Consider the following 27,173-nt stretch of genomic DNA (forward strand, 5'->3'; position numbering starts at 1 on the left):
CTTTTTACAATATCTTCTTTGCTCAAACTATTATGAAAGAGTTATATAATACACATTAAAAAACGTACTACTCAAAATCGGTTTGGAAGTTGAATAAATGGTCAAGGTCTTCCATTATGGTATCGTTACTAGGGAAATAATACTGTCTGAAAACGTCTTGAAACAATTCCTGCGTGAACCAATCGTTGAATTCTGTGTTAGCCTGCGGGTTGGTGAAATGGAAAGATGTTGGGTACTGCACACTAGACTTGACTTGCTGGAGTTGTTGCGGAAGGTTCTGAAACATAAACTCGTTATGCCCTCCAGCCTGCTGAACCTCTGTCATGGTATCTGAGTCATCGCCGTTAGAGTTGCCAACGGCACCACCGCTGTTGTTGACATGGTTGTTGAATCCATCGATGATTATAGAAGAAACAATAATGAATAGGTTTTTAAACTTGGTAAAGGTTGGATAGTATTTAACAACCTCATTCATGATATTCAAAATTTTTAGAGAAAAGTCCTTCAAAGTATTTGAATCTGTTTCGGTTTTCCAGCAACAGTAAATCATAGTCAACCCTACGTTAACCAAGTCATGCAAACAGGTAGGATTGATTTTCCATCCATGATCAAGCATCCAGCAGTAAGAGGAAATACACTCCTGACAATCCGTTTTGCATCTCAAGATCGACTCTGTATCTGGGATGGGGAACGAGGGAGAAGGTCGGTTTAAAATGACAGATGCAAGACAATATCTTATTTTTAACTCATAATAACACTCCAAAGTGTTGGGTATCTGCTTGTCCACCTGCACCATCCACTGCGTTAATGAGTTTTGTAATTGTGTCTTATAGTTAGATATCTCCTCTAAACTCAAAGCTGGCTCCGAATGTGCCGCCCTTGATATGTACACAGTTTCTAATGTATCACCGTAAATCTCACATATGTTGATCAACAGCAGTGATGGTTTGAACTGCACCTGATCATAAACGTTTAACAAATCGGTTCCAAAATTAGTATTATCGGAGATATAATCGTCCTTGAATAGTTGCGGAATTGGCGTGTCAATCGCTTGCTTTCTCAATGATAACCCCCTACCAAATTTCATAGCAATTGTTCTTTCTAAAATATATGTACACCAGAACAATCTATTTCTCAATTCATTTTTCATTTCTCCGAAATCCCAATCCGGGTTGAACCTATGGACACCTAACTCCATTGCAAGGGACATAGAAAACCTTCCCAAGTGCCACAAGTCACCGTTGTCATCTCTCAACACATTTGTATTCAACAACCAGATTATAACAAGGAGTAATGACTGTAGAGATTTTTCCGAACGAATAGATAGTATTTCTTCCAAGTATCTGTAGGCTGTGTTGAAGTACTCGACGGGTTTAAACTGGTTAATATAGTTTGTCATTTCGACATCTTTCTCCGCACGGTCTAGCCCTATTGAGATGACAATGAAAAGAACAAATTTATCGTGCAGCGATACTTCTTTCGGTGAAGAATACATGACGTGTAGAGTGTGTTTCAAATTCTGGAGTAGTAGTAACGGATAATAAATGTGAACGCAGTTAATGTACTTTAGTACTGCATACTTTGAAATCCGGTACGGTGGTAAGGGAGCGTAAGATTTAGTAACCGAGGAATCGAAAGAGTCAAAGTCATCCATGGCGCTGGAGTTGAGCTCATTCAGTCTGCCTAAATGCATCTGCTTCAAAAACAATCTGGCAAAATTGGAGCCTGTTGCAGCTCCAATATACTTCCCCTGTGTGTTGTCGTTGTTCGAAATAGTTAAACTTCCCACCTCGGTTGAAATCGACTCAATGGTGGTGCCTTTTCTATTTGTTTTCTCCTTGCTGCTACTTGTTGAGTTTGGGGTAGAAACGTCCGGAGGGGAACATAGCTGTGAAGAGTTCTGTTGAGACTGGGGCGAGATCTGTTCCCTAGATTGTTGTTGCTTTAGCTGTTGCTGCTGCTGCTGCTGCTGCTGTTGTTGTTGTTGTTGTTGTTGTTGTTGTTGTTGTTGTTGTTGTTGTTGTTGTTGTTGTTGTTGTTGTTGTTGTTGTTGTTGTTGTTGTTGCTGTTGTTGCTGTTGTTGCTGTTGTTGCTGTTGTTGCTGTTGTTGCTGCTGTTGCCGCTGTTGATTTTCATCTAATGGCTGTGCATGCAGGGGCTGGTCTACGCTGTTCGGCTGGTCTTCTCCTGAATATGCTGACTGTGACGTTTCTGCCTCGGCGACCTTGTCCTCCAACTTCTGTATTACACCCAGAAGTGATTGCACGGTTTGAAAATTGTAGAATACGTTGTTAACAATATCGCAACTTGCCGCTGACTTTTTACATCGGGAACAAACCGGTAGTTCTCCTGAACACTGTGAAAAATAACATAAAGAAGAGAAAGATGTTAGAATTTGTTTCACAAAAAAAAAGCAGTTGTTGGACAACTCTCATTATCGCCCAAATGGCGAGCTCCACACATACCTTGACCTTCTTGTGTTTGCAATTTGAACACGACTTTATGCTGTCTGGCTGCAAAAACATTGCCGCTCTTATACTCCTCTTCCGTGTCGTCTCCTTTCCTGCCAGCACGGATTATTGTCCCCTATCTGTTGCTCTTGCTTGGCCCTGTCCTCCCCATCCAATATCGTCCATGACCCCTGACCGACCTATTCATGCAGATAAAAGAGAGGGCACAGTGCCCGCATAAACAGTGCCCGCTGACGTAAGCGGGAATTGTTTATGGTGAGTCCGGACGGCATGCCGTCGCCGACAAAGCCGCATCCGGCGGAGTCATGTCCAAGCGGGCTACACACATTGTTCGGCATTCAATGTGCATGGATCTCTGTGAAAGAACTGCTCTGCTGCCCTAGAGGTTCTTAGAGCAACTCCGTAAGGTGGTTAAAGCGATGTTTACCACTGTGTGGACCACGGAGAGGTAAAACATGCCCTATACTGTTGTGAAGCGCTGCTACTTTTGTTCTGCACAAGGACGTTGCGGTCCATACAAGCATTAAGCGAGCACTGTAGGAAAAGGAAGAAAGGGGGGAGGAGGATTCTACAATGAAGCCTTAAGCTAAAGCCGGAGAATATGGTACTGGACTGTTTGGGCAAGGCTTCCAAGAATTAAAGCAATACAGGAGGAATTGTAGCTGGTGAAAAGTGAGCACGAGTAGAGGTTTAGTGCAATGCGTAGTAAGTACCATTGGCTGCTTTCTGCACGAGAAACCAAGTAGTCTCCCGTTTTTCCAGTTCAGCATTAAACACCAGCTTTTTTGGCTACATTACGTCGAGACAATGTGGTGAAAACGGGGTCACCGTTGTAATGCTTATCGTTTATTACATGGGGTTTTCATTCTCTTAGCGATCCCGCTCACCCATTGCTGCATTGACTCAGCCCAGGTCGGAAACGGTTCTTTAATCAAACTGACGGTTAAAAGCAAAGCTGAAGTTGCAATTTCCGGATAATATCCTCTCTTTATGCTTTAATGAGCTTTTTTCGCCTTCGTACCCTCTTCTGTCACTTACTGACCCTGTTACAAGATAAGAAAGCGCTGGCGGAAAAGACAACCGGATTAGGAAATTATCGAGAAATCTAACTGTCAATGCTGTCGGGGAAATTTCAACAACACCAACCTTGGGATAGATCCTGGCTCATACGAGAATCCAAGAGGAAAGTGGCTTGAGGTAGTCGATCATTGTGAGCATCAAATCCCCGACTGCTTGTCACAACAATCTCCTCGAAATTCGTGCATTCTGACTGAAAATCAGTACAATGAGCATCGAAAGAGGCCAGAACAAAAGAGCGTCCGTGATAGATGATGATGCCGTCGCAAAATCAAGTGGGGTTGACAAATCGAAACTTAAGAGAACCAATCGAATCATCAGATCGTGCTCCAGATGTAAAAAAAGAAAGGTTAAATGCAATTTTGAAATTCCTTGCGATCGATGCATTGCTCGGAATCAGGCCCATTTATGTACAAGAGATCCTATAATCTTTGATGGCTTGTTAATAAGTAACGATGACACTACCGAGCTCAAATATTCACAAGAAAACGAGGTTTTGAAGAGGAAAATAAAGGAACTTCAAGACACTATTGTGAAGCTCAAATCGGTGAAAAATGAACAACCGTTGAAACCTGACAAAAAAAAGGTAGAAGGACCCTCTGATATCCATGCGGCAACTAATAGCTCTGTTTCATCGTCTAACGGTAAATTAAGTTTGAACGACGTTATTCTAAACCCCAAGAACAAGTCACAGCTTTCTCATGATGAGCATAATTCTTCAAAATTTAATGACACGGACTGGAATACATACTCGACGACCATTAGCCTTTTGAAAAAAGGTCTTGCAAATGGATTAATACTAGACAGCACCAACAGCTCTGCAGCAGAAATGGATTATAACACAGAAGAGTGGCTCAGATTAAGCGACAAGAACTTTCTTAAATATGATGCCGAGGATTCCAAGAGTAAGTGCTGGTTGTACGAGTTAGATTTGATCTCCGAATTGAGAAAACCAACTTGTGATATTTTGATCAAATCGGGCTTGAAAATTGTTACCCTTTTCCCGATAATTGACATCTCTGATTTTATACGAGAATACGAGGAATACTGGGCAGATGACTCAATTACTGAAAAACATATCTCTCCGTTGTACACTAAGAGTGCATTGAATTATCTTTTTGTCGGTCTGATGTATGCGCTAATGTGTTTTGGGGTATATCAATGTGATGCAGAGGTCAGCGAACAACTAAAATTTAGCTCCTATGATTGGGACAATTACTCTAAAGCATTCTTTAGTGCCTCATTGGAGGCTCTGTACAGAGGAAGATATATGACACATCCCAACTTCAAATCAATTCAAATCCTTTCAATTTTGAGAATTTTGTGTGGGTTCCTAGGGGGTAACACCTTGTCTAACAACCTGACATGTGTTGCATTTTTCCTTTCCTATAAGCTTGACATATTGAAAAGTGATGATCCGCTGAAACATGTGAATATGTGGAACACCCTTGCTTACGACTGGTACGATGATCATGACCGATATCTACTTTCTGATCTTGACTACGCTAACTCTCTTCCAAAGCTTAATAGATGGATCGATGAAAATCAGGAACTGATTAATTGGCCACAATATTACTTGTTATTTCTTGTGAATGTTTCTATTATCAAAAGAAGGTTTTACCATGATAGTGTAAAGTCAACTTTAAAAAGCTTGAAGCTGGCTGACATAGAATTACGCTATCTTAAGGTCGAATCTTCCCGGGATCTGGACTCCTATTCTCCTCAACAGTATAAGAATTTCACACGAGAGTCAATCAAGTGTTTGAATTTCCACGTTAATTCATTGATTCACCATGAAACATTGGATGTCAATTTGAAGCTTTCAACATTTCTATCGTGCGAAGAGTGGTCTTCGAATTATTATTCAACATGTTACTTAAGCTCTTGTGAGATCCTCAAAGCTTTCATATCTGAAGATATTCCTTTGGAGTATAAGTCTTACCCTTCAATCTGCGAACATGTAATATATGCTTCTGTTTTTCTTATTGTTGATTGCATGCTAGATGCTCATCATATGAAGAACTACAAAGAAGTTCTCAAGCTTGTATCACAAACTTTACCAATTTTCCAATCATTCAAGTCTATGGTCACTGGTGCAATTCGAGGATTATATACTATCGAAAAACTACTGATTTTGATGAACCTCAAAAGGAAAGACAGATCTAAAGTAAGTAGTACAACTGTTAATCTCACTGATAAGGAGCACGATAATTATAAGGTGAAAAAATGCTTAAACGAAGAGGTTTCTGCCAATGAGCATATTAAAATGAGTTCCAAAGATGCGGAAATTAAAGATGTGCAACCTGATAGTTCAGATATAGATAGCAGTGCTGATGAAAGCTCTAGTTCTGATGATAGTGATATGCCGTTGTACACTTCAACCTTAGAGAACAAACAAAAACAATCATTTTTGAGTATGCTAGCACAACAAAACTCGGTATCTCAGAATTTCCAGGATGGTGATAACGAAAAGAAAAATTTCCAGGATAGCGATAACGAAAAGCAAATTCACAATTTCAATACATTCGATGTACCTGAAAACCAAAACAATATATCAAACACTGATTATAGGGCAACCAATCAAGGTTCTGTACTATTGAATGTTAACGGTACCTCTGTAACACCTGGATGCAGCCCTAATATTTTAGATAATACCACTCCACAATCTGGAATGGAGTCAAATGCAACCATTAAAACAAACCCACCACCTCTCATTCAAAATACCATCATGGATATTTTGGAAGATAGTGGATGGATTCAATTTATCAACTCAATAGATGATTTGGGTGGTACGTGACTTGTTGTGTAATGTCCTGAAAAGAGTAAATAATATTAATTTATAGATGGAGCTTCTAAAAACGGCTTGAAGACGTAAAAGTTAATCAAAGGCCTCTTTTAGACGTTTTAACAACAACCTTAATAGGCTCAACAATACCCTTGTTATCGTGTGGTCCCAAGGCATCACCAGCTTGCCAGCCCATTTTTTCAAGTAGCTTCCTGCCGATACTCGATGAGTCAATCTCCTTTGCATTTGCACCGACAACCTCTCCCTCTTTATAGCTGAAATTCCCTCTTCCCTTGTTCCTCATTTTCTCAACTTCCACATTACCACCTTTGACTCTCTTTAACTCTCTTTTCTCTTCCGTAGATAATGGAACATCCAAACGGAAACACAGTTTACGTTTTAGAGATAATTTTCTGATCCTATCCCAGTCTGGTTCTCTAGTTTTCGATTTTCTTGGCTTACGAACTTCTAGATACTCCTTTTTACCCTTACCAATTTTTCGAGAGGAATATCCATAAGCTTCGGCAATCATTTTCAACACCATATTAACATGAAAGTCTAGTGGCGGAAAACGCAACGATTCCCTTAAATGATCTTCTCTGAAATCGTTAAACTCATCAATGATTTCGGACATTTCTAGGACATAGGGATATTTGGTTAACATGTAGGCATTGTTTTTTCTGGCAAACTCACGTTCCTCTTTCTTCTCCCTTTTGCTCTGCTTTCTTAAAATATATTTATCGTTCAGAAACTTCTCAAATTCAGGGCTAATTTCAGTGTTGAACTCAAGACCAGAGTTTTTCTTACGCCCTTTAACTTTTATTGATTTTGTACCAACATCCAATGGATCAAAATGTGACATCTTGCTTGACTTATGCATGGTCAAGAGATCTTCTATTCCCTCCATCAATTCTTCATCCAACTCACTGTCATCCGAAGTTGAGTCCAAACCAGGTTGGGAAGTTCTACTTGGCTTTGTTGCGGAAGAATCTTCCTCTTCAGAGCTATCAGAGATATAGATTTCATCTTCATCTAAACTTTCTTCTCTTTGTCGTACTTCGGGATGTACCAAGTGTGAAGTAGCCTTTCTTATAAACGCATCAAATCTATGCTCAGGAAACCCATTCTCCACCAAAAAGTTAAGAAAGTCATCTTTGCTGAGCCATTGAAAGTCTTCAAATCCAAAAAGATAAGGAGCTTGCACATGATATTGTTGATTAGATTGATTGGCACCAGCACGTAGATTATCTATTATTATGCTCGTAACATCGAATGACACATAATCTTCTTCTAAGAATCCAAATTCAGGTTCTGTAGTTTTAACTTCCACGTTCTCATTCTTCTTTTTGTTTGTTCCATATAGCTTATGGTTGACATGCCTAACTACATCATCTATACTGAAATCATCATCATCATCAGAAAGCATGTATATAATTTTCTCTGACTTTTGCTTGTTTCGTTTGATTCCCGGAATTTCAATAAATTTTTCACCTTGGTTAGTTGTTTTCATAGAACCTAAATAGCGTCCAATTTGAATTTCTCCAGCGTTGGAGCTAAGAGAATCGATTTCACTCTCATCAACATTGAGATTATCCTTAATGAAATCATCTTGTTCACTATTGTAAATGCTCTGATCAAAGCTCTTTTCGTCTAATTCATTTTCAGTAGATTCCTCATCACTGTCATCATTTTCATCATATGAGATATCAAACTCCGCTTCTTCATTATCATCAAAAAATAGAGCTGATGATCGTTTCCGATGCTTCTCCAACTTCTCCACTTTCAAACTTGGGGTGTTGCTTGTGTGCAAATGGTGCTTTTCAATGTCGTTTGAATCTATTCTCTCAGCAGATAGCATATCAGATTTTGTTTCAGGGCTCACATTTGAAAAATCATCAGGTTCATCCGAGTGACTACGCTCCTTTTCTGATAAATCATCTGAAATGTTATCAAGTTCTTCATCTGAAATTGATTCTATTTTAGATAGCATTCCATCTGCCATTCTGAGTGTACGCCCATCATTTTCCAAGTTTGACTCTTTGTTTTGCAACTCGCTATTTTCTTCCAATATATTTTCTTTAATATCCACTATGGTTTGCTTATGGTCAGTCTTGGTGAGTTTTTCCAGCAACGATTTTGATGGGTCGTATACTTCTTTTGCCTTTACGAATTCAACAGTAAGTTTTCTATAACTTTTTTGAAGGACATCTTCTCTGTGACTGTTGGTATATCCAACCTCACTGTACATGCTTTTATCATTGTAGCGCTTTTTCCTGGTATTCGACTGATGATACATCATCGAATTTACTGATAGTTCCTCAATGTTAGTGAAATTTCCTCTGTTTAAGTCCACCATATCATTTATCTGTTTGAGCTTTGAAACCTTTAACCTCTTGTTCAACTTCACTCGAAATGGATCAGAAGCACCGGAATCATCGACTTCGTTATCATTATACGGGTACAGATCAAACTCGTCGGTAAACTTCGGCAATAATGGTCCGTTTCTACCTCCGTCTCTTCTGGGTCCGCCTTTGCCACCACCTCTGCCCCTTCCTCTTCCTCTGACCGCACCTCTGCTTCTGCCACCGCCTCTTCCGTTTGGCTTTCTGCCTTTTCCATGTCCCATATCGGTTATTGAGTGCTGAAAATTTGTGGCTGCCTAACTATAAAGCCAGTGTCAGAAGTAAGACTCTTCTTGACCTCATTAACTCAAAGACAAGAATCATGTAAGATTGTAGCCACCTTCGAAGCCTCTAGGACAAATCGACGCGTCGCTCCTTTTGTCGCTTTATCGCTGAAAACACCTCTTTTGCTTTCTCCCTATCACATTATTATCTGGCAGATTTCTGAGACACAGCAGAGTAGAGGAAGCCTACAGGGATGACACTGTGTTGAGCATCAACAATCTCATCAGATAACCCACTTAATTAAGTCATGGAGACATCTCAAGAGTATGGAAGTCGTAATGGTCACGGCCTCTACGACGTGCTAGACTATATTTGGGAGATGCCTAGCATGTCCGAGAGATGCTCATCAGCGGACCTGGTGATTCTGGGGAAAACATACAGCATTTCACCAAAAGAAGAAGAAATCAAAAACGCCAAAGATCAAGCAGAAATGGAACCGGAAAGTGAGGTACATCGTGATTCTGAAAATGCAGTTATTGTTGATGAACCAAATCAAGACAATGATGGCAGCACCAGGGCAAATGGTAAAGAATCCGATACGCCCTTAAACAATATCAGGGCTTTTATTAGTAAAATATCAAACACTACGTTTGATACAGGCAATTACCAAACGACGAAGTCTAATTTTTTACCCTTGAATTGTCCGCAAGAGTTTCTTGATGATTTGTATACACGTCTGTGGTTCACTTACCGTTCCGGATTCCCGATCATAGAGCGAGATACAAACGGCCCCTCTCCTTTATCCATAGGTTCTATATTGAGAGGAACTTTGGATATAAATAATCTGGGAAAAGGATTTACAACTGATTCTGGCTGGGGATGTATGATAAGGACTAGTCAGTCGTTGTTAGCAAATGCGCTAATTGCATTGAAACTGGGACGAGATTGGCAATTTAGTAGTTCATCTCCTGAAAATCTTGAACAGCACTGGGAAATAGTAGAACAATTTGCAGATGTTCCCGAGGCAGCGTATTCTATTCAGAACTATGTCTTGTATGCAGCAAAGTATTGCGGAAAACGGCCCGGAGAATGGTTTGGTCCCTCCAATGCGGCGAAAAGTATTCAAAAATTATGTGAAGAGAAGTCCTCAGTCTCAAATATGAAAGTGTACATATCAACTGATTCAGGGGATATTTTTGAGGATGAGGTATTGAAACTTTCGGCAGAAAATGATTCTGAATCTTTTACTCCAATTTTGATTTTATGTGGTGTAAGACTAGGTGTTCAAAATATCAATTCCCTTTACTGGGAATTTTTGAAATTTTTGCTACAACTTTCATATAGTGTTGGAATTTCTGGGGGCCGACCTTCATCCTCGCATTACTTTTTTGGTTATCAGTCTGATTACCTATTTTATCTTGATCCACACGTGCCACAGAGTGCCATCTTGTTGGATGATTGTGGGCATATAAGCGACAAAAGTAGGAAAAAAATCCTTGAAACAATACACTCTAAAAAGCTCAGGAAGTTACACATCAGCAAAATTGATCCTTCAATGTTGATCGGGTTCTTAATAAAAAGTAAAAGTGACTATGACGATTTCAAAGAGAAAATCAATGCATTTGATTGCACCAGAAAATTTTTAAGTATCCATGAGTCGAGACCCCAAATTGTTGCGTCATTGAGCTCTGCAGGTTCCGAACTGGATGGGTTTATCGATCTAGGAGTGGAATCCATGAACGAGGATGAATACGAGCATGAACGTCATGATGAGAATGGGAATACGAATGAGCATGAAATTACAAAAAGGATTGAGGATGAAACTGGCTGTATGAAACACGAAATCAATCGGGCTGATACTAAAGAGTGGAAAGAGGAGGTACAGAATGTGAAAAGAATAGCAGATGGACTTACAAAAGACATAAATGAAGAAGCTATGATAAAAGTGAATAACGATTATGCTGTCGATGCTTTTGATCTAGACTGTGACCCTTGCCAAGAGACGGATCACAGTGGTACTGCTCACGATGCGCAAGCTATTGCTGAAGAAAGTTTGGTTGTAGTTTCCGGTAATGATCCAATTGATCTGGTGGTGGTTGAGAATCCTGATGTTGAGGAACATTGAGGTTCTTAGAAAGCTTGGGAGTGTATAGAGGGTAGGCATAAATATCAGCTCCGCAGTCATGTTAGCCCATTGTAACCTTAGCTAAAACTGTGTAGCGCATACAAAAAGATAGGCTTGTTATAATAGCGATGCACGGCGGGAATAGCGAGAACACGACTTAGGAAGTTTCGTGTCGCGTCTGGTTCTGAAGTAAAGAAGCGAGAGGTATATAGTTTGATGAAGAATTGATTGAAGGAGACCTAAGCTTTAACATTTAGCAGTGTATGCTAACCTTTTTTCGACAACTATAGAAAACGTGCATAGCAAATGAACGAAGAGGGTGAATTTTATGGACAAGAGGAGGAAGGCTTTGAAGAACTTGTCGAAAAGAGCCTTGGAACTGCTCTCGATGACGATCAGGATGACGGAGAAATAGAAGAAGATTTACTATCAGATATTGAGGAAAACGACGATGGCGAAGACGCAGAATACAGTGCCACAGTGAAAAGAGAAGAGCGGTTACAATCTGTGATGAATATGGCCAGAAACCCTTTAGCGGTATTGTCTACTGGTGATCAAAAGGACGAACAGGCCATCAAACGTAAAGTAGCAATGCTTTGTTCAGCCTTAGGTGGGTTTGATCCAAATCCACCGAACGAGTACATTTTAGGTGTTGAGGCTCTAGGTTGCTTGAAAGATATCAAAGAGTTGCTGAAACGTATAGATGAGGAAAGGAACATCTGGAGTGTTTCCTCTGCATGTCATGATAGTGGGCTTTTTGTCAACGATTTGATCCCAATCTTGGTGCAATACGGATCATTTGACACTACAAACCAGAATCCAGAGACCGTGAAAATACTTTTAGTCGGAATAGAGTTGATGGTTAGACTTTTGACGCCTTTACGATTAGACGACGATTCCAAAGAAAATAGAATAGAGTTGCATGCAAAATTAAAAAGAGCACAGATAGAGTACAAATACCATTTACTACATTATAAAAAAGGAAAAATATTTAAATACTTAATTGCATTGATTATACCCATCTTACAGCTGGATTTGAAAAACGTCACTAGAAGGGACAACATTATCCTCAACCTTTGCCTAACATTATTTGCAAATGTTTTGAGAATCCAGCCATCTGATGCCAGGTCTGCCAAAAAGGGACGAAACAACGTCATCAACGTTTTTGAGACATTACCAGCGGGAATAACGGAAGAAGATATCTCAATTGATGTTGTGCTTGCAATCTATAAAAAATACCAAGTTCTTTCAGTGGTACAAACAATAGCATCTAACTTGTCAAAAGAGTTTGATACCGAAATTTTAGGTACTGCATGTGCTGACTTTTACTTTCACTTATTTTGGAATATAGACCCTACTACTATTACCGACGAAACTAGCATTCCTACCATACAGCAATCTTTAAGCAAGAAATTAAATTTAAGCGACGCAAATGAACATGACGACAAGACAGCCGTATCTGCCATAAATAGTCGATTACAGCAACTTATCAACGTCGAGAATGGGAGGAGAAGAGAACTGTTTTCAAAAAATTCAACCAGGCATGCCAATTTTGGTTCATTGATCAATATTCAAGACAGCAAATGTAACCGTGTGCTTTCCGGCCAAAGCCATTTATTAAATAACAACGTTCTTGAAATGCTAGATTCGAATGCTTCTAAGACCGGATCCGGGAAAGCCCTAAATAGAAAAACTAAAGGACAACTGGGACCAGAACGATTTATAAAATTGACCTATAAAACAAGGAGTTTGCTCAACAAGTTTGTAGGAGATTTTATTCAGAATGGATTTGGCGTTATATCGAAAGAGATTTTCAGTAAGTTACTAAAAGATGCATCTGTTCAAGACTATACATTTCATTACCATTACTATTTTGTTGTAAAATGGATTTTGAAGTATGAGAAAAGTTATCAAGCATCCAATTCAAAGGGAGTGAAGGTGGTAGAAAGATACAAATACTTGTTCTACTGGTTCAGCAAAAAAGCTATTGATTCTTTGATGAATTTTATTCTTCTTCTATCTCGAGATAAAGTTTATGATGTTTTGACAATCGGAATCTCAGTTTTGAAAGAGATTATGCAAGCAGCGATTAGCATACATTCTTATGAACATTTTGAAACTTCCAAACTATTAAAAGATGATAAAAATTTGTTGAATGCAATGGTTTTAAGAGGTGAAGGAACTTTAAGACTAATTTTTTCAGTTAATACGGAAATAACCGAATTGCTGAATTTACCTAAAAATTCACACCGGAAATCTCACCATCTCGCTATGGAAATGATTGAATTTACTCACACAGTTCTCAAGGTAATTAAATATATTCAATGCTTGAAAGTTCCCATCATGTTAGTGGGTAAAAACCCCGATAGTTATGATGATGATGGATTATTCGAGGGGGATGAAGTGTCAAAATTAGATCCCAAGAATCTTAAGAGGTACAAAACTTTAGATAAAGGTCAGTGCGATAAGTTTAAAGAACTATTGTATAATGATCAGACTGTTGATACCCATATATGGCTTTTCTATCAATACAAAGAGATAGATGAATCAAAGCTGAAAATGTGTTTGAGCTATTTCAGCAAACTATTGGAATGTTCAGAATCTAATATTCTCAAACTTGTCCGACTTGATTTTATGCTAGTACTGTATCAGTTGAAAGATTCTTCAATATCTACTACTTTGAAAGTGGAATTTGGTGACTTAATGAACTTTTTCATGCACAAACTCGCAAAGATGTTTTCAAATACCCCAACGATTTTGCTCGAGCCTATGTCTTTCAATGAAATGAATGACATTGAGATTAAAAAATATTATCTTACAGGTGATCCATTTTCATCCGCAGACTTTACTGTACGCGAGCAAAAGTCTATGTCAAAGTTTGGTGCTGACGATATTCGATTTGTTGATGACTCCATATCCAGCAACGAGAAGATTGCTCTTCTAGTATCTCACCTTTATTTTGAAGACAAAACTGCTGTTATTGATGATTTTGTAAACTTTTTGTCACAGTGGTACCATGAGTTGAACAAGAGCATGTCAGATGAGGTTAAAGTTGTTGGGAAATTAAACTCTTGGAGGTTAGAAGGAACATGCCTTAAAGAATCTAGAACTAACCCTTATTTCAGATTACTTTGTCGATACGGTAATATTGTTAATGGTATTCTTATCAAGAGGGAAAGCTCAGAATTAATAGACTTCAAACAAAAGATAGAGATTTCATTGAATACACCATTGGAAAGTTTTGAACTTGAGAACAAGTTCATAGATCCCAATATTGCACGAAAAGCAAGAATGAAGATGAGTAGAAAGAGTTTAGGAGACGGCAGTGATGAAGATGACAATGATGATTATGAGGATAGTCATCATGGTTATGGAAATGAGGGAATCAATGACGATGAGGATGATTTGGCAGGATCTGGTAGTGATGAGCAAGATGCTTTGGGATTGATGGAAGCTCGATTAAGTCGTCTTGGCGACAGGGTTAAAGGAAAAGCCATGAGGAGAAATGCGGACGGCGAGTTGGTGGAAATGGGAAATTCTGGTAGGAGAAAGACCAGAAAAAGAAGAAAGAGGAGATTATCGAGTGATAGCCAGACGCAAGAAAAGGTTGTCAAAAACAAGAAAAGAATTTACAAGAGAAGAAAGATTGTTATGGATGATGATGAAGTTCTATCAGATCGTGAAATTCTCCGTAGGACTCATCTGTCTAAAGAATTCATTAACAACAGCGATGATGAACTTTCTGATGATGACGAATTCTTTGCCAGAGAGCAGAAGTTACAGAAGCTTTTACAAAAAAGACAAGGAAGAATTACAAAAGAGCAGTACGATTCTCTGATGGATGGAACACTAAATTTGCAAGATGTTAGTGACTTGGATGATCATTCACTCAGCGATAGTGAAAACTTAGGTCCTCAAACTGCTCACTCAAAAACTGATAGGGAGTTTCTTATGAAAATGCTCCAACCTTCGGAAGATAGAGGTGACAGTGATGAAGATGATGAAGATAAAAGTGACGACAGCAGTGATAATAATAGTCAAGATTTTTATAGCGACAACGAAAGTGATGAAGATAATGCAGAAGAAATTATTATCAATAACGAAACTTCAGGGCATATTTCAGCTGATATTGTCTCAGGTAGTTCCGATGAAGAATTGGTCACTTCAGAAAGCGAGATAGCAAGTGATACTTCAATAACAGATAGTCTAAATACCGGGATAAATGTCCAAGACAATGCTACTAAAGATCCTTTACGATCAGATGACAAGGGTTTGACCAACAGTGATAAACCAACTACCGGAGAGGTTTTTGTGGGAAGGAGTAAAACACAAAGTTCCGATGATGCGGACTCAGATATAGAATCCAATAACTTTGAGAGACAAGCGAAGGCAGTAAAATTGAGTGATGTGAGAGAAAAAAGTTCCACCCCTACAACACAGGAGGATGGTGACATTTTTGCTGACCTTAGAGCAATACACGAACTGATGAATACTCCAAATACTGCCCCAAAAAAGTAATAATTATAATTAAGTTTTTAGTTTTACCAATTTATAGTATAACATGCAAGATGTATAATTGTACACAAGCGAAATTATTCCACACAATGACCAGCATCGGGGCTTTCTTTCAAGCTTTCTATTATCGTCTGCGAAGAGGAGAGGACCATAACTGCAATGCCAAAAATTATGCAAGCATAATACGGTGCTTGTTGTTTCAATGTTTTATTTTCACTAGTCATTTTATTATGGCATAACGGGGGTAGAATATAGGCTAATGTCGATCCTGAAGTAGCCCCAACAAGCTCTAAAACAGCTCCTAAGTTGCAAGTAACCATTGATACCGAAAGAGGTATTACCAAGATTATGGCAGTTACTGCTAAGTTTTGTAAGCGGTTAAATTTCTCCAGATCAAAAGTCGGGGTTTTCAGACGGTTGTATATGATGAACAGATCTTTTAGTACTTCTCTGATAACATAAACTTCTAAGGGTAAAGTTGTGATCATGTTCAGACCGAAACAAAGCCGTGCAATGTTGATAATCCAGTCGTCACTTGGGAAATTGTTTAGAATATTACCTTTTGTTCTATCTCCAAAGGTCAAAAACCCGCATATTCCCATCAAGCCACATACAAAACCGGATATTGCGCATGAGATATGTGTCACCCTGTTGAACCTGTCTAAAGTGGGAATTTTGATGGAGTCATAGATAAATGTAGTGTTGTGATGACACACCAGAGCGAAAGATATAACACTTATTCCTTGAAATAAGCCACCATTAATTAAATAGTCCCATCCTGATATTGAACCTTTGAAAGAAACGTCTACACTTGGGCCTCTGAATATGACTATTGTTATTATGACAACCATGCTTACCAGTGCCAAACCACTTGCTTTTGCAAGCTTGGATATATCTGCAATTAGGCATAGCGGGAAGCAAATACAACATAGACAAACAGCAATGATCACATTTCGGGAGAGCAGAAAGTCGAGAAAGGATGAATTTTCAATAGAGCTTGCAAACAACGTCCTGAGAACATGCGGTATCGAATCTCCAATAATAATTGTGAAACCTATGCTACCGCCTAATGCAAACAATCCCTGAGATAAAAGAACTATAATTTTTCCTATAGTACCGTAAGAGTGAGTAACAAAGCCTGTATAAGACTTCGTTCCTGATAATTTGGTGTTAACAATGATCAACCGAAGTGTCCAATCATTCAAACATGTCAAAGTAATCATTAACAATGCGCCAGCAAACAAACCCGAATTCAGGAAGGCTTTGGGAATACCAACTATACCCGCCCCCACAATCGAGTTTGTCATGTTAAAAAAAGCACTTTTTAAATCTGATCCACGAGACTCTGGAAGCTGCGTTAGCTGCATCGGGTATGAAAGGATCTCGCCTCCTTCCTCCATATGTAATGAATCAATCATGCTTGATTCGTCTTCTATAAGGTCATTGTACGGTGCCTCGTTTGTGGATAGTTCATCCAGCAACGGCATATCTGTATATCCACCTGACATAATTAAGTAGTTTTAAAGTAGACGTAGTTATGAGTGGAAGGTGTGGTCAGTTCAGTGAATAATGAAAAGTGGAAATAGGGTAAAACTTGTCCAGCAAGGGCTGGCTGAAAACAGGTTGCGAGTTCAATGCAGACAACCTACGACAGAAATTTACGTCGCGCCGCGACACAAAAATCATGTCGGTGCGTTTAGTTAGTTTTTAGATCGTATGAGACGGAAGTGAGTTGTTTCGGAAGGCAACATAGGCACGTTATGAACCAGCTGAATGGAGATGAGGAGAAATCTTGTCAACGAAAAAAGTTGGGAGAAAATCACCAGCACTAGGGAGACCCCTGTAGACTCACATAATACCCAATTGTTGTTGGCAACTTCCAACACACTTTGTGTCTACAAGCTGAGGCCCTGGATGCTTCTTTGACCGTCGTTATTTTTATCCCTTGAGTATAGTAAGTCTGTGTCCAAATGAAATCGTCCAAAAAGTCGGACAACTCCAGCAGCGGGGGGATCATGAACTCTTTGATGGGAAGCATGAGAAAACCATCAAAGCAGCCCTCCATAGACAATCTCTCCCGGTATGCGTCGAGAATTTCAGCAAGCAGTGACAGACACAGTGAAAAACATCCCAACGAATCACCAACTAAAAGCTCATCAAATGGCTTTTTCTCGAGGTCCAGACAATCTAGTGAAACTGCCAGTATGGATTCCTTGTCTAAAGTGAGTACAAATGCTAGTTACAATACTCCATCCACCACATTCCACAACTTATCACAGTCTCACGCAAAGAAAATATCTGGTGTTGGGTTTAGGAAAGCTCATAGACACACAATCTCAGATGAGTTCGTGTTAGATCCACCAGACGATCCAAATGAAATTGAGCATATGTTTACAGAAGTCATGCAAACAAGAGATTTTGAAAGCTTACCAGAGAAAGCTAAAACTGAAATGTTGAACTACTCAATTGAGAGGAAATGGATGCTTATCCGTCAACAAAAACTCACTGAATATAAAAGACAGAGGTTGAGAGAACTTCCTGATCCTAGATCTCCAACAAAAACGAAGACCCAATTTCAATTGCAGATGCAAGCACAAACCGAACCGATAAATTTTATTACTTTACTACTCAACAATAGCATTAGTGTGGAGCAACTGAAAGAATTGGAAGTTTATTTAACATCAGAAGATCTAAATTGGATGAAAGAGTTTCTCAATCAGGATGGTGCAGTGTGCCTTTGTAATGTTTTGAATAATCTTTACAAAACCAAACCTTTGTTACTACCAGCAACAACAGTGAAATCAAAATTGTTCACCAATGTCTCTGAATCTTATGAAAGTATCATTGAAAAAGAATCGAGGCTATTTAGATGCATCAAAGTAATAGCTTTGTCAACAATAAGCACTGACAAAATTAGATCCATGATGCCCCTGTTTATTCCGGTTATTTTTAGTGGCTTATTTTCTCCAAAAGCTTGGGTCAAAAAGCTTGCGACTGATATTATTACACATTTTTCCTTTACCAATTCCATGTCATCTTCGTTATATTCCACACTGAAGAAAAACGTGAATGAAAATTGCCACTTAATGTATATCAAAGAATGTTACGCAAATTCTACAACGAATGTGCGCCTTGATAAACGTTCGCAAGTGATCCTTTCGAATACAGAGGAAGTTACTAGGTATGAGGCATGGATATGGTGTGCACTGAGAGTATTTTTAGGTCATGGTAAAATGGGATCCAAAGTTGGAGCTTTCCCCGAATTCAAATTAAGCGGGCCAATGGATAACTCATTTGTTGTCAAATATGCTGAATCTACTGCACTTTTATTAAGATTGATAATCGAGCATTCTGGAACTTTGAATGACCGTTTGCAAATGCGTAGAATACTTCAAGTTGCAGGTCTTAACGAATTACTTGATAGATGTGAGTTACTTGAAGTTCCTGAGATCAATAACGTTTTGAACGACCTTGAAAACCAAAGGAAAAATGATGAGTTAGAATTCAAGAAAACCAATGAATTCAAATCAAAGCAGATTAATTTCCAAGATCCTGCGTCCTTATTGAAGGCGCTTTGGGATAATTCAAAAGACACCAAAACAGGAGACTACTTACTTTCGCTAGTCCAAAATATTTTTCTCAATGCCAATACTTTGGTTGAAGAACACAGTGACGATTTGATAAGAAACTTGAAAATGACCAATGATTTTGTTTCCAATATTACTATGGCATCTTCTGATGAAGATAATAACATGAACGTTAATATAAACAAGCTATTGGCCTCATACAGAAGTGATGATATTGCCAGAAGAGCCATGGAGGAGCAAAAAGAGGCTAAGAGAAAAGCTGAAGAACTAGAAGCCGAAAGAGACAACATGAAGAGGCAATTAGATGAAGGATCTAAGGGCCTTGTTGAAAAACTAAGAGTCGAATTGGAAGAAAAGGACAGAATGCTTAATGGTATGAAAAGAACGGTAGCAATGAAAGAAAATCAAATCGCCGATTTGAACCGAAAGCGTATTATTGACAGGCGTAAGAATGAAGAAGAGACACGTAAATTACTTTTGGCGGTTCATCACAGTGAACAAAAGGCTGAAAATGCTTTTGCGACCCTTAAACCAACACACAGCCGAAATGCATCAACTGGATCAAAGTCTAGATTTGCGAATGACAACAAAAAGTATCATAATCTGAAGAACAAAATGTTTGCTCTTGAAGGTTTGGAGAAGGAGGCAAGGGATTTGGAAAAGATGGACTTTGAGGAATTTATAGACAGTATTCCCGAGCCTCCTGTGATCAGCATTGCCAATGAAAGAAGTTCAAAAGATAGAGATGCCGATTTAGTAACTTTGAACTCTCTCAGAAAAAGATTAGACTTTCTTCAAAAAGATGCTAACAAGGTTATAAAGCTTCAGTCAGATCTTGACGAGCAAGAGCATATGGAAAAGAGGAAGCTACTAGCTTTAGAAAGATTGAATAAGCTACAAAATTCGTTAAGGGATCTGAAGTTTCAAGAATTACAATTTGAGACTGAAAATAAAAATAAGACATTTAGTGGTAACAAAACATTAGATCCGTACAACACCTCCTTTGAAAAGCTTGATACTACTAGATCAAAGCAACTACGACAGGAACTAGATGGTATTGAAGATCTTTGCGCCAATTTGAAGTTCCAATTAAGTTTGAAAGGCGATGAAAATATTGAAGATGAAGCTCGGAAAGCGGTAGAGGTTGCTGAAGCAAAATATGCCAGCGGTCAAAAAGCTCAACCAATGGCACAATTTTCTGCAGGACCTATTGTCACTCCGAGTAATGTCGGCAAGATTGATGTAAATGGTATGAGACCGTTCTTAGGAGAGTTAGAAAGGAAGGTTGCCAAACAGAAGCCTATTTTGGAGGACGGAAATGCCAACAGTGAATCTTTACAAGAAGGTGCTAGGCCTAGAGGTGGCATTGCCTACACAAAACCAAAAAGCGGGGATGTGATTGGTGGTTTTCAAAACGATAAAGATGATGAGGAATTGACTAGCAATACGAGCCGAGCAAGAAGAGCCCATTCAAGTAAAAAACATAGTAACTTGGAAGACGGAGAAAGCTCTTATAATGAAGATAGTGACGATGAAGCATATGCAGTTGAAGGAAAGCGCAGACTTCTAAGAGGCTCCAAAAGGAGAGGTAACAACAGAAGCAAGATCGATCTTCTTTCTGAAGGCACCAGCAGCAGCGAAGAGATGGCAAATGAGTCAACAATTGCAGCAACAGCTACGGTTCCGCCGCCACCTCCGCCACCACCTCCAGCGCTTCCATCACTACCAGAAAATGAGAAGTCATCACCTCTGCATTCTTCTTCTCTATTACCTCCTCCACCACCACCACCTCCTCCCCCTCCTCCACTTTCTGGTATGGGTGGAGCCCTTCCACCGCCGCCTCCACCACCACCACCACCACCACTGCCTGGTCTGAATGGTGTCATTCCACCACCGCCTCCATTTCCTGGAAACAAAAGTAAGAGCTCGTCTCCAAACCTTTCGCCAATCATTTCATCCAGTCCATTTGACTACTTGCCAAGAACAAAAAAGAAACTAAAACAGTTGCATTGGGAGAAAGTTGACGATGTTGAAAACTCGCTTTGGTCGGAGATGGATATTTCCCAGTTTGCTGAGCAATTTAAAGAGAAGGGTATTTTTGACAATATTGAGGATCTGTTTGCGGCCTTTGAGGCGAAGATGAACCCAAAGACGTCGAAGGTTGCCATCGAGAAGAAATCGTTTTTGAATACACAAACAAAACAAGAGTTCAACATTTGTCTACAATCACTCCACAAAGATTCTGACATGGAGGTTGTTTTGAAGATTCTTCACTGCTCAAGTGAGGTGATGACGAAGCCAAAAATCATGGAACTTCTGGCTAAGGCTGAGCTCTGTGAGATTCCAAACACGTTGGGTAAAAACCTTGAGCCTTACTCGACGGAATGGAACTCGAAGGGCGTTGTGTCGAGACCAGACAAGGACCCTAACGAGCTGGCTAGACCGGACAGAATATACTTGGAGACGTTCTATAACTTGAACCACTACTGGAGATCGCGCATGCGTGTGTTAAACATCATCACCTCGTTCAAGGAAGACTACGGTTTACTGAACGAGCAATTGGACAAGGTTGAGGCAGCATCGAGTAGTATTGAGGAGTCTGGCAGCTTGAAGCAGTTGTTTGAAGTAATTCTTTTGTTGGGTAATTACATGAACTCGGACAACAAGAAGGCGTTTGGGTTCCGGTTGAGCACGTTGCAGCGGTTGAACTTCCTCAAGAACCAGAACAACTCGTTGTCGTTTCTCCAGTTTTTGGAGAAGGTTGTGAGACGGGACTTCCCTGCAATCCAGCGGTTTTTGCAAGATTTGCAGCCCGTGAAGCATGCGTCGAAGATCTCCATCGAGCACTTGGACAAGGACTGTGTGTCATTGATTTCGAGCGTGAACAACATCGACTCGTCATTGAGCACAGGGAACTTGAGCAACCCGGGCTCGTTCCACCCAGAGGACCGGTTTTTGAAGATTGTCTACAGAGAGCTTCCCGAGATGCGGCGGAGCGTGGAGAAGCTGGAGAACAAGAAGCTCATCATCATGGAGCGCTTCAACGGCGTGATGAAGTACTTCAAGGAGGATCCGGACGCGGACGAGTTTGCGAGAAACAGCTTCTTCAAGAAGTTCAGCGACTTCATTGCGAGCTACGAAAGGGTGTCTGTGGAGAACGTGGCCATGGAGGAGGTGCAGAAGAAGGTTGAAGACGCCGAGCGCGCGCAGGAGGCGAACCAGAGGCGCAAGGAGGAGCGGCTCAACAACGTGAACATCGATCTCGAGAAGTCGATCGAGAAGTTGAAGAACTCAGGCCTGCCCGAGAAGCGGAACCGGCTGAAGGAGCTCATCATCACGTCGCTCCAAAGCGCCTCTGCGCACGACGATGCAGCCGAGCCGCCGTCCCCGCTTGCAGCTGTCCAGGCGCATGATGCTGCCGGCGATGACCACAGCGAGCCCGACGGCCAAGACACTCGTCGTTCCTCTAGCGCCGGTGCCACCGCCCCACCGGCGGACTTCGACGGCTACCGCATAGCAGACGACGGCAGCGTGGTGAGTCTGAAGCCCGGTGTTGCTGGCGACAGCGGCAGCACCATCAACACGGAGACCGAGTCTGTCGACAGCGGGCTGCCCGACATGCTGAGCGAGCGTCTGAAGCGCCGGCTTCTGCAGGGAAGCCGGACCGGGTCTGAGTGGTCATTCTCTGTGCCCGAGCCATAGCCAGTGGCTGTTGCCAGGATGGGGCGGGGCGGGGCAACAAGGCGAAAGCTCAGCTTGTCTCACTTTGTCGCACCTCCGGCCACTATATTCTCACTAGCACTGTGTATCTATCTCGCTCTGCATCTGTAACATGTCCTGTTTCGGCGGCTGCGCCCGGCGGGCTCGAAAAAACGGCCCATAGCGCCACGGGGCGCCCCTTTAGTGCCGCCATCCCTACCGGCAGTGCCCCGTGTTGCCCCGTGTTGCCCCGTGTGCCGCCAGCCCGCATGCGCCCGCAGCGCGGCCGCGGAGCATTACCCGGCGTAGACGCTCCGCAGGCCGCACCGGGGCCTGACAACGCTCGGGCTACAGCGGCGTGCATGCAGATACGGCGCGGTGCAGGGTCCGGATGGTTGCTATCTCGGGGAGCATTGTGGCCGGGCGCTGGGGACACACGGGGCAACACGGGGCAACACGGGGCAGAAAGCCAGACGAGAGTGGACGGCCGTGGATGTTGCTGGTGTTGTTGCCGACGGCAGCAAGATCGGTTGCACAAGGCCAGCGGCGGCAAGAGGTGCAGGTGCCACGCTACGCTGCCCGGGCAGACCGGTGGCAGCAGAGCAGCCGGGAAAGAGTCTTGAATCTACCCCGCCTCCTCCGACAGACAGCAGGCGCCGGAGCGGCGTGTCGGGGCGCTGCGGGCCCAGTGGGCCGGCCCACTGGGCCGGCCTAGGGCCGGCCCGCCTCTGCTGCCACGCGTGCCCGGGGCGGGCATGCTGGCCTCCCTGGCTCCCCTCTTTTCTCTCCCCGACTCCGTTGCCGACGAGGGTCTTTTCCCTCCAGCAGGCACGCTCCGCTCGTGCACCGACGGGGCCAGCGGCTGCGACGACGGCGACGACGGCGACCACCACGACCACGACCACGGCTGCGGCAGCTCTTCCTGCAACAACCTCACCCACGACGGCGATAGCAGTGTGCGCCGACAGCAGCATTGCACACGGAAGGCCCAAAGATTTGGAGACACTAAAAAAAAAAGAAACGACACCCCCAGAGGCACGTCTCCCGACAGCTGCAACGCATACTATTCACACGTCCTTATCGCATGGGCTCAACCGTGCAACACGTCCACTTCCTAACACTAGAGCCGGTTTCGGTCTGCCGTTGACGCCATTGCCCGCAGAACCCAGAGCCCCGCTTGCAGCATCCCTTTTCCTCCGCTCCCAGTCCCGCAGACTTGCCCTTGTCTTGACCGCTCTTGCCTCCCTCTCGAGAGACACACTGCAAGTGCCACCAGCCTCACACCAAAGATAGCTAGATCCAGATCTACGCACGTGCAGGCCGTCTGAAGAGGGGACATCGGTGAAACGCCGCTTGTTCACCACCTTCATCTCCACTGCCATCTCCAGCTGCACCCGTGCGGTTGCACACACTCACACACTCACTCTCAACCCCCCACCCTTCGACCTACCGCCCTACACGCGGGAGATACACAGAGGCCCCCACAGATATGGCCACCCCGTACACCCCGCTGCTGGATGCGCACGGCCAGGCCAGTCCTGACTCCGGACAGAGCGAACATGACGCTGACGACAAGGACGGCCTACCCGAAGCCACCTCTCGAGACAGGTACTCCGGCTCCTCTGCGACCGAGGCTGCAGCAGCGGCTGCTGCTGTGGCAACAAGCAGACCTGTCGGAGAAGTAGTAGATTCCGACACACCAGGCACAGGTGCAGGTGCAGGTACAGCCCCAAGTCCAAAGAAACACAACAAGCAGAAAGACCTCGTCTTCTATGACCACGGAACAACGCAGGAGAAAAAAACGCACTCCACCAAGACGCCAAAGGCCCCGACCCGCCGCAGGGGGCCAGGACGTCCACCAGGAAGTCGAAACAGGGCGACCATCGCACGAATGAAGGCCGAACAGGAAGCTATCGAGCTTTTCCGCAAGTCGAACCCTGACATGCCCTCCTACACACTACACTCAGCCCCCGGCGATGCTCCCACGACTGTCTCTGGGAAGGAACATTCGGAACAACCATTGGCAGTTTATACGAGCACCCCAGCTACGTACTCAAACCCTAATGCACACCATGTGCCGAATCAACCCCCTAAGAGCTCCATCGATGCGCACTGGTCCAAGTACCCCGAGTGGGACCCTCCTCCAGCAGAACAGCAGCAACTTTCTCAACAGTACCGTCACTCGCATCCTCCTGCTCTCACAAACGAGCACTACTCGCAACTGCAATTACAGCCTCAGCCTGAAGGGAAACCTCTGCAACAGCCTCAACCAAATCAACTACCACAACAGCAGCCACAACAGCAGCCACAACAATCACAACAACCGCAACAAGCATTACCACAACAACCATTGCCTCAGATCAGGTATCCAATAATCCAACCTCGTTCTACACACTCATCAATATCAGGTCCTTCTTTTCATCATCCTCCACCACACCCTTCGCTCGCTGCTCATCAACCACACTATCAACCATCTTTGGGCTACAGCTTTTCGTCGGAAAACCTTACTTCTCAGCCTCTTGTCCACCACGTGTCGTACCCTCCAGGGAGCTCTCAAGTTACCTCCTCCATGCAACCTTTTTTCAAGAATGATGGCTACCACCCTGCAACAGATCCAGGAAGCCACTTTTCTCATCAGAACACGACTCCGAGAAACAGTATCTCATTGAGTTCGTCCTCCCACGTTGCAACCACAGGCTACCCAGATACCACAGTGTTCCACCGGCCAAGAAATTCTGTAACCTCCAACACGAAAACGCTGAGTCCAGGCTCAACTTCTGCCAAACTCTCCCATCATCATCCCAGTTCGAGTTTTTTGGCCAACAGGCAATCATTTGGCTACCATCATCTCCTGGTGTATCCGCATCAGGTTAACCCCGATGATTTTGAAAGGACTAGCAACTCATCGAATACGCTCAAGAATAATGATGAAGCCGACGAAATTCAAGTCAAACTCGAAAAGGATACTGAAACCCTGGAAATTGCAAGACTTTCTCCTCAATATGGCCGATTAAATTCACGCTATGATCCTCTAGACAAAACCAAACCTGCAGACCATAGTCCTGGCAGCGCAAAAGAGGAAAACTCCGAGAAATACTCAAACATCGGTGAGATTCAAGCTAGAACTCGAAACGTGAGCATAGATGCTGGTACCGGTACCAGCATGACAGCAAATAGAAGTGATACCTCTCGCAACCCTACAGAAACCGCTTACTTACACAGACCATACACTAAGAGAATAGAGCTTAGTGAACAAGAGACAAAAACAGATAGAGAAAGACCCGCCATCTCGTACGATAGCAAACCACCATTTCCGCATTACAGCCCTGCAGTTGCAAATAATGGAAACATAGGCATGTACTATAATGTCAGCAACATGACTTCGCCTTCTTCGGCCAATTCTTGGACAGCCAATCCTTACTCCTCATTTCCACCACCAGGATTTTTTTCAACTGGCAGTTCTTACAGTATGCCTCAACAGCAACAGCAACAGCAGCAACAGCAACAGCAATTGCCTCAGCAGCAACAGCAGCAGCAACAGCAACATTATCCACCACAGCAACATCATCAACACCAAATTCAATCTCAGCAACAACCACAACAAACACAACAACAGCAACAGCATCAACCGCAGCATCAACCGCAGTCACAATCACAACAGCAGCAACAGCAACAGCAGCTTCATTCGGCACCATCCCCAGCGGTAACTTCAAATGTTTATTCTAATGCTAGTACTATGAATGTTTACGTTCCTCCAACCGGAGTGATTTCAGGAGCACCATCTTCTTCCATACAACATCCTGCATCTTTTCCTGCTGAACCCAGTACGGCTGTAAGTGGAGGCTATTATCATGCACATGGCTACATGGGTAATACAATTCCAAGTCGGTCGGTTGCTGGTGCCTATCCAGCTGTTGTAGGAATGGGTAATACAATGGTTGGAAGTGATCCGTATAACCCAGTCTTGCGAAGAGATAGTTTTGCTGCTGCTGCTAATAATTCTGTTGGTCCTACTCCTGCTCCCGCATCTGTCACCGCTGGAAACGGTTGTGGACCAATGATGTGGCCAGTTGGAAATACTGTTTCTAATTCAAATGAGAGCTATAACGCTAATGAAAATGTTGACACGTACACTGATGGCCACGAGCCGAAAAGCTGGTTCTAATCTCATTCTATTGTCTCTTTTAAAGTATCACTTCTTTTGTTGAGCTTTTTACGTTTCCCCTTTATGGTTTAATTTATTGTTTATACTACCTTAATAATTTAATTAATATTTTATAACGATCT

The 27,173-nt window shown here is 42.4% G+C and overlaps 8 protein-coding genes across 8 annotated transcripts; 5 read left to right on the plus strand and 3 right to left on the minus strand.

Moving 5' to 3' along the window:
• Positions 1-67: 67 nt before the first annotated feature.
• On the minus strand, positions 68-2,525 carry PICMEDRAFT_8934 (hypothetical protein; the record flags this gene model as incomplete). The annotated part of the gene is made up of 2 exons (XM_019165042.1): positions 68-2,356; positions 2,466-2,525. The coding sequence occupies 2 exons, from the start codon at positions 2,523-2,525 to the stop codon at positions 68-70; spliced, it is 2,349 nt and encodes a 782-aa protein (XP_019019501.1).
• Positions 2,526-3,674: 1,149 nt separating this feature from the next.
• PICMEDRAFT_13973 (hypothetical protein) lies at positions 3,675-6,574 on the plus strand. The gene has a single exon (XM_019160159.1). It carries the CDS (start codon positions 3,757-3,759, stop codon positions 6,343-6,345), a length of 2,589 nt encoding a protein of 862 aa, XP_019019502.1. The 5' UTR covers positions 3,675-3,756; the 3' UTR covers positions 6,346-6,574.
• PICMEDRAFT_70032 (hypothetical protein) lies at positions 6,431-8,959 on the minus strand (the record flags this gene model as incomplete). The annotated part of the gene is made up of 1 exon (XM_019163534.1): positions 6,431-8,959. One exon carries the CDS (start codon positions 8,957-8,959, stop codon positions 6,431-6,433), a length of 2,529 nt encoding a protein of 842 aa, XP_019019503.1.
• Positions 8,960-9,666: 707 nt separating this feature from the next.
• PICMEDRAFT_27168 (hypothetical protein) lies at positions 9,667-10,575 on the plus strand (the record flags this gene model as incomplete). The annotated part of the gene is made up of 2 exons (XM_019162484.1): positions 9,667-10,409; positions 10,446-10,575. Coding segments are annotated over 2 exons (873 nt in total), but the record flags the coding sequence as incomplete, so codon positions are not given.
• Positions 10,576-11,356: 781 nt separating this feature from the next.
• PICMEDRAFT_13974 (hypothetical protein) lies at positions 11,357-15,657 on the plus strand. The gene has a single exon (XM_019160160.1). The coding sequence runs from the start codon at positions 11,392-11,394 to the stop codon at positions 15,601-15,603; it is 4,212 nt and encodes a 1,403-aa protein (XP_019019505.1). The 5' UTR covers positions 11,357-11,391; the 3' UTR covers positions 15,604-15,657.
• Positions 15,651-17,148, minus strand: PICMEDRAFT_13975 (hypothetical protein). Its single transcript, XM_019160161.1, has one exon. The coding sequence runs from the start codon at positions 17,106-17,108 to the stop codon at positions 15,678-15,680; it is 1,431 nt and encodes a 476-aa protein (XP_019019506.1). The 5' UTR covers positions 17,109-17,148; the 3' UTR covers positions 15,651-15,677.
• A 253-nt stretch (positions 17,149-17,401) lies between these two features.
• On the plus strand, positions 17,402-23,111 carry PICMEDRAFT_13976 (hypothetical protein). Its single transcript, XM_019160162.1, has one exon. The coding sequence runs from the start codon at positions 17,571-17,573 to the stop codon at positions 22,887-22,889; it is 5,319 nt and encodes a 1,772-aa protein (XP_019019507.1). The 5' UTR covers positions 17,402-17,570; the 3' UTR covers positions 22,890-23,111.
• A 1,264-nt stretch (positions 23,112-24,375) lies between these two features.
• PICMEDRAFT_8941 (hypothetical protein) lies at positions 24,376-27,051 on the plus strand (the record flags this gene model as incomplete). The annotated part of the gene is made up of 1 exon (XM_019165043.1): positions 24,376-27,051. One exon carries the CDS (start codon positions 24,376-24,378, stop codon positions 27,049-27,051), a length of 2,676 nt encoding a protein of 891 aa, XP_019019508.1.
• Positions 27,052-27,173: the final 122 nt, after the last annotated feature.

The sequence above is a fragment of the Pichia membranifaciens genome (genome assembly GCF_001661235.1).
Source record: "Pichia membranifaciens NRRL Y-2026 unplaced genomic scaffold PICMEscaffold_1, whole genome shotgun sequence".
NCBI classification, from domain to species: Eukaryota; Fungi; Ascomycota; class Pichiomycetes; order Pichiales; family Pichiaceae; genus Pichia; species Pichia membranifaciens.

Excerpts from the sequence above, each read along its gene's own strand:
- PICMEDRAFT_13973 (XM_019160159.1), top strand. The coding sequence starts at position 3,757 with ATGAGCATCGAAAGAGGCCAGAACAAAAGAGCGTCCGTGATAGATGAT.
- PICMEDRAFT_13974 (XM_019160160.1), top strand. The coding sequence starts at position 11,392 with ATGAACGAAGAGGGTGAATTTTATGGACAAGAGGAGGAAGGCTTTGAA.
- PICMEDRAFT_13975 (XM_019160161.1), bottom strand. The coding sequence starts at position 17,108 with ATGTCAGGTGGATATACAGATATGCCGTTGCTGGATGAACTATCCACA.
- PICMEDRAFT_13976 (XM_019160162.1), top strand. The coding sequence starts at position 17,571 with ATGAAATCGTCCAAAAAGTCGGACAACTCCAGCAGCGGGGGGATCATG.